The sequence below is a fragment of the Camelina sativa genome, chromosome 11 (genome assembly GCF_030686135.1).
Source record: "Camelina sativa cultivar CO46 ecotype springtype chromosome 11, ASM3068613v1".
Taxonomy (NCBI): domain Eukaryota; kingdom Viridiplantae; phylum Streptophyta; class Magnoliopsida; order Brassicales; family Brassicaceae; genus Camelina; species Camelina sativa.
In genome coordinates, this window is record NC_141890.1 from 810,706 (window position 1) to 822,092 (window position 11,387).

At 34.4% G+C, this 11,387-nt stretch overlaps 2 protein-coding genes, 1 non-coding gene and 2 pseudogenes across 7 annotated transcripts; 3 read left to right on the plus strand and 2 right to left on the minus strand.

Annotated features, from left to right (window-relative positions):
* Positions 1–1,612: 1,612 nt before the first annotated feature.
* Positions 1,613–2,434, plus strand: LOC104720887 (ACD11 homolog protein pseudogene; annotated as a pseudogene). The gene has a single exon (XR_015570828.1). The product of XR_015570828.1 is annotated as an ACD11 homolog protein pseudogene (transcript).
* On the minus strand, positions 2,345–4,930 carry LOC104720886 (uncharacterized). Of its 3 annotated transcripts, none has more exons than XM_010438785.3 (6): positions 4,600–4,930; positions 4,084–4,445; positions 3,455–3,983; positions 3,177–3,334; positions 3,005–3,064; positions 2,345–2,764 (listed from the first exon to the last, which is right to left on the minus strand). In XM_010438785.3, exons 1-6 carry the CDS (start codon positions 4,850–4,852, stop codon positions 2,714–2,716), a joined length of 1,413 nt encoding a protein of 470 aa, XP_010437087.1. In that variant the 5' UTR covers positions 4,853–4,930; the 3' UTR covers positions 2,345–2,713. The 3 variants fall into 3 exon arrangements, with proteins under 3 accessions (XP_010437087.1, XP_087327631.1, XP_010437086.1); XM_087471505.1 differs by having other exon boundaries at positions 2,345–2,760; positions 3,001–3,064; positions 4,600–4,917; XM_010438784.3 differs by lacking the exon at positions 2,345–2,764 and having other exon boundaries at positions 2,874–3,064; positions 4,600–4,917.
* Positions 4,931–6,464: 1,534 nt separating this feature from the next.
* On the plus strand, positions 6,465–6,538 carry TRNAV-CAC (transfer RNA valine (anticodon CAC)). Its single transcript has one exon. It is a non-coding gene; the product is annotated as a tRNA-Val (tRNA).
* A 2,718-nt stretch (positions 6,539–9,256) lies between these two features.
* On the plus strand, positions 9,257–9,748 carry LOC109127526 (uncharacterized). The gene has a single exon (XM_019232442.2). The coding sequence runs from the start codon at positions 9,343–9,345 to the stop codon at positions 9,553–9,555; it is 213 nt and encodes a 70-aa protein (XP_019087987.1). The 5' UTR covers positions 9,257–9,342; the 3' UTR covers positions 9,556–9,748.
* A 339-nt stretch (positions 9,749–10,087) lies between these two features.
* LOC104720889 (uncharacterized) lies at positions 10,088–11,200 on the minus strand (annotated as a pseudogene). Its single transcript, XR_015570829.1, has 3 exons — positions 11,071–11,200; positions 10,814–10,969; positions 10,088–10,689 (listed from the first exon to the last, which is right to left on the minus strand). The product of XR_015570829.1 is annotated as an uncharacterized LOC104720889 (transcript).
* Between the last annotated feature and the right edge of the window lie 187 nt (positions 11,201–11,387).

An 11,387-nucleotide genomic window follows, 5' to 3' on the forward strand; every position in this document is an offset into this window, starting at 1 on the left:
CTCTTCCAAGAGATTATGGATTTATATGAAGTACAAAGTGTGTTCAAATTAACTTGATAAGGTTACTTTATTACTCAAACTAATTCAAGTTATACATTTTGGTTATAACTAGTTATGATGTAAGAGCCAAACGGTGACCAAAAATACTATTATAACTGTTTTTCTTATTTATATATAAATTTGTAGCATAAATTAATAAACAACAACTTAAAATTTTCTTATGTATTTAGAGAATATGGAAGATTCATCAATTGGGATGAAAATATTGATGTTTAGAGTTTGTTCGTTAAATCATTTTGAATTTCATAACCATGGTATATTAAAAATAGGTGTCGTTTTTAATGGTTAAGAAAAGATGACAAGTGTGTTGAAATTATGATTATAAGAATAGTCTTCTTTGAAATTGCTCAATTTATGAAATATACATGTTAAAGGTTATAATTGACTCTATATAAATATATTGTTAGACTGATAGTTGGTCTTGTTGCTAGAATTCATTGGATATGAACATATAAGTTTTGTTTTGTGAAAATGCTAAATTTATTTTAAGTTAGAAACTTATGAAACACCTCTTTTAAAAAAATGGTACCATAACAACTAACATGTGTTTAGAACATGGTGAAAAATCAAACAACTTCATAATTGACACTTCTTACAAAAAAAAAAAAAAAAAAAGTAAACTACATTTGTTCTTTAATAGAATATACCATTTTTAGAACTCAAAATTATGAAAACTATTATATATATATATATCAATCATATATATCTTTAGTGCAAAACTTTGGTTGCTTAATTTTCAAATTTAAAATGAGCCAAATGATAGTTACATAACCAAATAACACATGTCAAAGGACTTGAATACTGTATATATATTCATCACAAAAAAACTTTTGTTAAGTAACAACTGATCACCAACAAATGGAGTCATTATGGAAAACAAAGGCCAATAAGTAAGAAATAGTTAATGTTTGTTTGACCACTGATGTAAAATGTAAATTGTTAATGTATATAAAAATTAGTAATTCAATTAAGTTATCTTTTCAAGGAATTCTGCAAAGATATAACGATAATAAAATGTTAGTGGATTCCCATAATCATATATTTGTTATGCATTGTTAACATTGGCAATCTAGATTCTAACAGTTTGTTAATGAAATCCAACATCTCATTTCATTGAGTTTTTGAGATTTCTTCTATGAAATTTTTATTTATTTATTTTGTTTATTTTTGTAAAATCCAAAAACAAAAAACAAAAATCTAAAAGCTAAAATCTATAATCCAAAAACTACTCAAAATCTCCTCAACATTCATGGAATAAGTTGTTTTCTTTTCTAAATATCATTTCTAGTTTAACAATTTAATGGTTTGTGGATTTCAATAAATAATTAATTTATAGTAGTAACTAAAAAAACATTCCGAATCTCAATATTTGTAAAATTACTTTAGATCACGCAAAATATGATCTTATTTCTTTCACAAAATAGCTGCAAACATTTATAGCCATTAATCATTCTTTATATATAGTTAAAAATCCCCACAAGAATTTATCAATATATATAGTCATACACGTACGTTCCAAAACAAAAAGTCGCAAGTCTTCACGTTTCTTTCAGAATCACACAACACGTCTTTACCAATTTCTTCGTAAATAAGTTACTCCTCTGACCCATCACAATTAAGAGAGTTTTCAAGAAAGTCCAGAAATCGTGGCGAAGCTTTATAAGGAAGACGAGGAGAGAAAGAAAGCAATGGAAGAAGAAGTAGAAGACGAAGAAGAGGAGGAAAAAGACATGTTCGAAGACGCCGTGTGCACCACGCCAGCCAGAGTCAACGCGCCGTGTGTACCACGCAAAGATCTGAGATCACCGAAGAAGAAGATGGATTGATGAGGCTTGATGATTTTTGTAGTGCGTGTAGTCACCCTGTACTCTTCAATTGCCTTGGATTTGCTTTCAAATTTGCGGAGCTGGAGTATGTCGCTAAGGTTAAGGACTTGGAGGAGGCGTCAAAAACGCTTCGACACGTTACAGAACATTCTTGACCTAGACGTGGAGAAAGAAACGGTCAAAACACCGGGAAGCCATTCGTGTAATCTAAGACGAGTCAGACAAGGCTTAGATCTGATCCGAGCCATCTTTGAACAATTCTTGATCGCAGATGACTATTCGTTGAAAGACGCTGCCACAACCGCGTACACGGATGCAGTGATGTATACACTTCCGACGAGGGATCAGCTTTTGTTACGGCTCAATGAAACAGATCAATCTGTTGAGAAGAACATGAGGAGGTACATGGAAGCATCGCGACCTATCAAAGAGTATATTGACAAGCTTTACATTCAAAGGAACATTAAACTTGATTGGTACATCAAGTAATATTATATATTCGATCGGCACTTCTTAATTAATATATAGAGATTACATTCGCTCGTTAATAATAGAATTTAACTTAATTGTTATAAACAAACAAACCGAGATGGAAAATAAATAGTTCAAACCGACGAAATGATACAAAGAGAAAAAACGAAACATAAGAAGGAAAACACAACCGAATTCATTTCCCACTCTCGATGCAGGCGGCTGATCATGTCTCACACTCGTCTCAGCCAGATGGTTGCCCGGTGGTCATTTCAGTACTCTTTATTGCAGGTTTGAGATCTACGTCGAACTCCACGATTGGCAAGAAGTAAATGATTATGAAAACGAAGGCCCGTCTAAAATGTTTTCCTCAAACGTTTGCTCTTTGGAAAATTGTCTATTACTGCCTACAAGATATATATATATATATATATATATATATATATATATGAAACATAAAATTGTGGTGAGTTAGTGGGTGTACTCAAAAGCCTTTAAGCAAAAACAAAAGTCAAAAGTAAACAAATTTCACGCTTTCTATTTCATATTTCGGTGTCCCCTTAATGTTTACGAGAGAAATCGGATAAATATATATGCATTTTACTACTCTCTGTAGAAAATCTATAATTAACATTAAGAAAACTTGCCTCTCGGGATAGTTGTGCCTCGTACTCGGATAATTGCTTAGACTCAATAAATCTACGCTCCTGCTTAGACAACGAGTGGAAAAAGTTAAACAGGTTGTTGCACAAATGGTTAGTAGACAATGAAACAATGTATTGACTGATATAAGTAGACAGAGAGAGAGAAGATGCTTACTTCGAGTGCATGTTCTTTACTTGAGAGATGCTTCCTGAAATCATCAAGGTTTTTGCAATCACAATCATCGCACAATTTGCAATAAAACATTCCGGTAGATTCTTCGCCCTCTTCACTGCACCTCTGAAGAAAGTGTGTTCTTGTCTCTGAAACTGTGTCTAAAGAAGAAAAAAACAAAACGAACTAGAGCTCAGAAACAGGAATAATTAAATTAGGTTTGCTTTCAGCAAGTAAGTAACTGGAGGATGATGATGAGAGGACAGGACAAACAAACATACCTGCCAGTAAGCTGTCCCAGAGCCACTCTGCAGAGGTGACCAGGATTGACATTTTATAAGGCCTATATGAATAAGCCAGAAAAAGGTTGTATTTTGTCAATTGTTGAAGGAAGGCAAGAGGTCTTGAGAAGTCGTCCGTAGTATCGGATATGAGCATCATTGTAGCCGGAGGAGGATTAAGCTTTTGCCATTTATGCAAATCCGAATACATGCGCGTGTATGTAACATCGGGAATGGTATGTGCAACATTGACTCCAGTGGAAGAGAGCCCACGCAGGAGCTGATCAGGGGTTCGTCTTTGGTCGCCATATGCAGTGATGGAGACAGGACCAGAGTAGCCTAGTTTCTTGAACGCGCCTTCTAAACTCGGACGGACCCGGCGAGCATCATAACCCTCGGGAATCGGACAGTCTTTCATATCCCACCACACCGCTATTTTAGCTGTCGCGTGTTCAGGCTTGGCCTGGTAGTTCCTTCCCCACATCCTCGTTATAGGGTCAAGTTGCCAATCACAAGGGTTTCTAATCTCCTGCTTGGACAAAGAGTGGAATAAAAAGATTAACAACAGGTAAGAAAAGATGATACACAGCAGAGAGAGAGAGAGAGAGAGAGAGAGAGAGGATGCTTACTCTCATTGCATGATCTCTACTCGAAAGATGCTTCCGGAATTTCACCACGCCTTCGTCCTGGTAACCGCACGACTTGCAATAAAAGTCGGCTGCACGTAATTTACTGGAGATAACTTTTTCATCCGCGGAGGACATTAGTAATTCTTTCCAGAGCCACTCTGCAGAAGAGGGCAGGACTGACCATATATGAGAAGTAACTGAATAAGCCAGAAAGAGGTTGTATTTGGTGTGTTGTTGTAGCCTGGCCAGATCCCAAGAGAAGACATCTGCCACCTGATTGGATATGAGCATCATTGTAGCCGGAGGAGGACGATGACCTCGCCATATCACCATATCCGAAAACATGCTTGAGCTTGTGCTCTCTGTTTCAAAAAGCAACAGTTGAAAATTTAAACCCTAAATTCCAGAGATCTAGGGATAGTTGAAATTTAAACCCTAAATTCCAGAGATCGATGAGTAGCAATTGAAATTTTAAACCCTAAATTCCAGAGATCGATAAGTAGCAATTGGACTAACCGGACATGGTATGCGCAACAGAGACCCCAGTGGAAGAGAGCCCTCGCAGGAGGTGAGCAGGGGTTTGTGTTTGGTCGCCATAGGCCGTGATGGAGACAGGACCAGAGTAGCCTAGTTTCTTGAACGCGCCTTCTATACTCGGACGGACCCGGCGAGCATCATAACCCTCGGGAATTGGACAGTCGTTCATGTCCCACCACACGGCTATGTCTTCTGTTGCGTATTCAGGCTTCGCCGCTGCGTTCCTCCACATTTTCTAAACCCTAAAGAAATCACAGCACCAAGTCCTCCTCCTCGATCTGTTTTTAAGTATACACCCAACTAATAATGGGCCTTAACGAAAGCCTCTAAATATGGGGTGAAATTTATACCATTACAAATTGATAGTGCTAAAGTATACCTACATTCATATAAAATTTAAATTTCATATCCAATTTTTAGATATAGTGCCGATTTCGAAGTCACAATCAAAATCAATGAATATTTGATTTCCGTTTTTTTTTCTAATTTTCGTTTAAAAAAAAAAAAAAGTGAAACAAATGGTCTACAGAAATTTAATATTTTTAAAATAGGGATATTCTCAAAGAACTATTGCAATATATTCTATTATTTATTTTCTATTACTTTTAAATGAGATATATAATTTAGATTTCTGATTTTTTTATTAAACAAAATGGGAAATTTACAATTTATTATATGTTATTTATCAATTTAAAGCAATTTCAAATAAACAATAATTGCAAAATTATACTCTCAAGACTATATGTTTAGTTTAATGAATCTGACTTTTACTGTTTTGGCTGAACATATATATATATATATATAGCTTAGAAAGAAAATCGTCATAATGATCTTTACCATTTTAATATTTTTAAAAATAGAAATTTTCTTTAAACAAATATTCATATGATATTCTAATATTTATCTTCCATTTTTTTAAAGAGAGTTATTGCATAAATATATTAGATTTCTGATTTTGTAAAACAAATTTGTTTTTTTTTTCAATTTTCGTTTTATTATTTTTTTAAAAAAATTAAAACTTAGAAAAGGGCAAAAAGATCTAGATTTGAATCTCATTAATAGCAAAATAGTAAGTGAGGATGAATGTTGTGCATTTCTGCAACCTAAATAGGCAAAAAAAAATTTGTCCGAAAATATTTTAAGAGCAATTTTCATTAAGAACAAGAGATCAACTAAGTTTCCTCAACTAAGTCAATACTAGTTAGATATCTTCTGCAATATTTTCGGAAGATCTTTGTAACCATTGAGTCTTTATATACTTTGTAATATCGTTTGTACATGATCAAGTCAGTCTTGATCTCGAAAATTTTCTTCTTCTTCTCTTGCCAAACTTTATGGTTTATCTAACCAAAGTGTTCCACTTAGAACAAGTCGACGCTTCAAATGTCATTAACATTTTGGTCTGGTTTCACTAATCTATGTCCTCTCGTCGGAGCCTTCATCTCAGACACTTACGTCGGCCACTTCAAGATATTAAAAGGAACATTAAACTTGATTGGTAAAAACAAAATTTTGTTCTTGATCAAGTAATATTAAGACAAAAGTTGTCCTTGTAAATTATTATAATTATTATTGATTGATTTTTTGTTTTTCTAAATTAAAATTTGAAGCTTTGCTATGAGGCTTCCCCAAAAAATTGTTTCTCACCGTATGTAACGTGTTGAACAAATTGAAACGTTCTTAAAACGAAAAATGCGTATTCCCTAGTTTCAATTACATAAGTTACATGTTCGATCGTGATTATGATTGGTCATCTTCTTTTTCTACGTAATGTGTTAACTCACGTCGGCTATCAGATGTTTATTAGGTAATAGATATTTTAATGTCTAACAATGAACATCAAAGTCTGGGTGGTGTAGTCGGTTATCACGCTAGTCTCACACACTAGAGGTCCCCGGTTCGAACCCGGGCTCAGACATTGTTTTGTTTCTGGAACTTTTTTTTCTGTCAGGAAATCACATATCCGATTTGAACTACCGAATAGTGTAACACTGTACTAACATCATTATCACAAAGAATTAGTTCACCTGTCAAAGTAAAAAATTAATGTTGTTTTATATGCTTCTAAACCTTCTGGTTGAGTAACTAGTACCTGGTAAACTTTGCTTGATTTTGATAATCAAATCTGTATGATATTTAAAATGCATGAACAGAGGCCAATAAGAGAAAAAGAAGAGTGTGATAGATTTATGGATTGGCCTTTAGGGAGACGTATGAGACAAATTACCCCCTAATCACTTGTTATTGGCTCCAGACTAATTGTTATATTTAATAGTAACATCATTACTACTGCAAAACCACAAATTTTAATTTCTAACGATGATCTTAACTAACTCTATATTTCTATTCAAAATTTAGACGAAACATACAAGACCTTTAGTTTTTCTTTTATTCTACAGAAAAAAAAAAATTATATACTTAATAAGAGAATTTCAGACAATGATATTTTGGTATAAGCCTTATATTGCACCCAGATGGACTTCGGAGTATGGTCTAACGCATTCACGATGAATTACGAAAAGTCAATGCCACTAATTAGCCATAGAACTTATAAAATTGGAATTCTTAATTCACAAAAAAAAAAAGAATAACATATTGATGAGTGAGTTATTTAATGAAGTAGATTTGGAGAGTGGAGTGGCAAGTATTGTCCATTATCAAAACATTCTAAAGTCGATCCACTAAATTCCATGTCTCACTCACTCGTTTCTTTAGAACTAGCTAATTTAAGTAGTTTTAATCTAAGTGGAAACTGAGTCGGTCAATTGCAGTGATCAATTTTTTTTTACCAAATTTAGAACTCTTATGAAACCCCAAGCAAACATGTTTTGTGAATAAGGTGCGTGTGTCCAACCTTAAAGCATCTCAACTTTAATTTTTCTTTACAATAGGGTGTGTGCTAAATTACAAATAATGTGTGCTAATTATATTAAATTCTCATAAGGATATATACGTAATATCCCCTTACTAACTTTGAGCTCTAGCATGGACTTTTAATATATTATATATCATCATTATCACTAATCGCTAATGTTCTAATCTGTGTGACTGTGTCCATATATATATATATATAGACACATAATACATATTGGATTACCGGCCGATTCATTGTCCGTGGGTATGTGTTATGTACCACCGTTAAGTCTTTTTGAAAATATAAGAGAATGAGTTTTCCATTGTTGCTTCCGTAGTTATATATTTATAATGTAATCAGTCAAAATGTATTATTTATTAATGAGTACAAACTGTAGGACTGGGGTATGAATATGATATATTATTAACACAAGAGTGAAATATAATCTAGACACTGATCATATTTAAGCTCTAAAACGTTTCTAACTGCACCAATGATCATTGTAAATGTTAACCCACGTTACGTACCTACTATAGAAGATAATGTTCTCATTTTCATGTTGTGGCTTGGAAGCTATAATTTATTGAATCAAAGCCCTCTTGTTGGTAAACTTTTCTAAGTACTCTTTAATCTCTGTTCTTCTCTTGTTGTGAATTTGATTAATGCATTTTTATTGTTATCTACTATAAAAGCAAGTACATGTCAGTGGTTAAACCACACCAGATACGATGTGCAAATTAAATATTCCTAATCATCTTAATCGTGTTTTAATTTCTTATGACATATACGATACGGAGAGTAATCTTGTCTATTAAATATTTTTACCAATGATCTATGGGCTGCGTAATACCACCATTCATCTATTCTACGAGCCGCCCTCGAAGTAAAAGCTACGCCATTCATATGTTACTAAATACTACTACATAACATATTAACATGCTAAATATTAATAGTTCTTCGTAATTTATTTTTTCTTATTCATTTTTTCCTTTTTCTTAAAGTGTGTTTATATTTTATGTATCTAGATTACAGAGATCACATAGCGAACCATGCAAAGCTTAACTATATTTTATTGGCAAAGACGTGAATGGATTGGAGGACCATAGTTTTGCCACTGGTTTAAGAGCCGCCCTTAAAGCGAAAGCCACAAATTAGATGGAAACCTCCCTTGTAATTAATCACTTTTATTGAATTATTATTATTAACAACTATAGGTTAATTTGTGGAAGAACCCACTCCCTATTCTGTTTAATCACACGATGGTTTAAGACATCAAGCAATTGTATTTTTTAATTAGTTGATGCATAGTCTCACTCACGATTAAAGTACGTTATCATCTGAATTCATAGGGCTAAGAGAAGCTTTGTAAAAAAGTTCTTATAGCTATGTACTTCGAGATCACAAACATAAAATACATTCCATTCTATTCATATGTTAACATTTGACTCGTTACCTGTTTTAGAAGTCGAGTAAAGATGACACTGATCTCAACCTATACAACCAAACACTAGATATGGCTATTAATTGGTATATAACTAGTTTTCAAATTGGTATAACTGTGTATGTTATATATTTCATTTTTTCATGAAAATCTTTTCTTACCTAATCGATTATAGCTCAACAATTAAAAAAAGAATAGTTCCCGTTTTACTTTTTGTATCTACACTTTATGAAATTGCTACATGCAGTATCATGAAAACTATGGACCCATTTCTCATATATAAAAAAATTAAAAGAAAAGAATATATACTAAAGGGCAATGAAATCGTAGAAACCTCTATAAATAGACACTCTTCGACAAACCCAATCTCCACCTTGGGAAATCTTGACTACGTTTATTTCGTTAATTAACACTAAAAAAAAAAGAAATGTTGTCCATGGCAGCAAGTTACGCACACCTAGAGGCCAAACAGAAGAATCAGAAGGAAAAAATGAAAAAGAGAGAAAAGGAGAGAAACTCCGGCCACGATGCAGCTCATCCCCTCCCTGTCGAAGCCTCGTCTGCCTCCGGAAGGAAATCTAATAAAATATATCCTTCTAGTTTATCTCATGAACAAGTAGAGGTCAAGTCACAAAAGTGAAATTTAAAGTCGTGAAATTCTTGAAGAGTTTATTCAAGTATTTTTCCTTGTCTCTTAGCATGTAATATCTATGTATGTATGTATGCGTGATGTGTCTAAAACGTATCTTGGTCGTGTTTATAGTTTTGTGAAAGTGTGCTATTTGTGTGTTACTTACTTGGTGTTATGTTATCAAGTGTAAAAGGTTATTCCATTGACACACGCCCATTACCTATTTTAACTCTGATTTACAAGTTCCAATCAAACATTTTTCTAAGGAATCTTATACTTCATACCTAAACAAAGTAAGATATATATCTCCATATCTGAAGTGCATATTAGTGAATAGTGAGGACCAAAGTCGAAGTAAATTTCCGTCTGATTCGGATTAAAAAAAAGTAAAAAGATTTCGTACATCTGTATGTTAATCAATTCATTCGTTTAAGATTTGTAAATTGGTAAATATTGGATTTTCATTATTACTTTATTGAACCAACAGTTGTTCATATATTAAGGTTAAAAAGAAAAAAATGGAGAAGAAGAGGTCACACAGTGCCAAGCAACCCTATTCGTTCATCAAAGGTTCAAAGTTCAAACCAAAGTCTACTAAACAAACATAAGAAGAGTCTTCTCCTGCGTTCTACAGTAAAAATAACAAATCAAACTCAACAAAGTCCTCAACTTTTGTCCGCACTGAGCTAAATTCCTAACAGCCTGCTACGAAAATAATGACCTGAAATCCCCCAAACAGCAAGATCACTTATTATTATTAGCTGCAAGTTTAGCTGCAACTTGCTCCTCTGACAAGGGCAAGTAATATATCCTGGGGATTGCTTTTGTCTTCTTGAAAAGATCATCAAGAGTGACAATGGGAGGTTCTTGTTCCTCAGAGACTAGAGGAGGAGGTGGAGGAAGACGTTCTACGATCTGAGGTGGTTTGGCCAGAGGTGGTGGCGGTGGAAGAGCTGTTGGAGGTGGCCGTGAAGGGACCTGAGCCTGTGGCTGATGTTGAGGCGGAGGCAGAGGAGCTTCCAGTTTTGCTTTCACTTCTTCTGGTCCAACAAATTCAGCTGTCAGAAAGCGGCCTCCATTAGGTGGTCATTGCAGGTTATACACGGCTTGTCTTGTTGCTGCAGCTTCTTCAACAGAGGAATACTGCATTTACGTCACAACTCACTCATGTTACAAGACATTCTTTCGATATTTAGATAATTGAAATGAAAAGAACAAATGGAATCGACATTTTTGTAAATCAAAAGGAATGAAGAAGCGGTCTTACTGATACATAGCAATGGGTCTTAATGTTGTCCATCCAGAAACTAACTAGTGACGTTTCCGGTTTTACCCAGAAGCTCCTGAACAGCTTTCAGTGTGAACGGCCTTAGGAAACGATCAATCCTGAGGGAATTTGTAGGCTCCTTGGGAGATGGAGGAACTGCCAATAAATATTGAACACATCTATCAAACAATGTTTTTAGACAATGAATAAGAGATGGAAACATACATAGAGAGGAGTGGGGGTGGTGATTTACATACCCACACGTTCCTTGGGTCCATCCTCACTAGCCGAAGAGTCAGATCTTGAGAAGTCACGCTATCAAGCCGTTACACAAGGCATTGTTTTCTCTTCCACTTAACAATTGTCTCAACTTCCATTTAAACATAGCATACTTGATAGCTTTAGCTGAAGTAACGGCTTGACTTTTCACATCACAATAAGCAACCATTGTGTTGTGTCCGGCTTCCAACGCCTCCTGAAGAACGTCTTTAAAATCTCCATCTCCGCTCATCACCATTATGTTTCAAGGGTTGGGATCCTCCTGAAACGAGTACCTTAACTCAGATTTGATTGC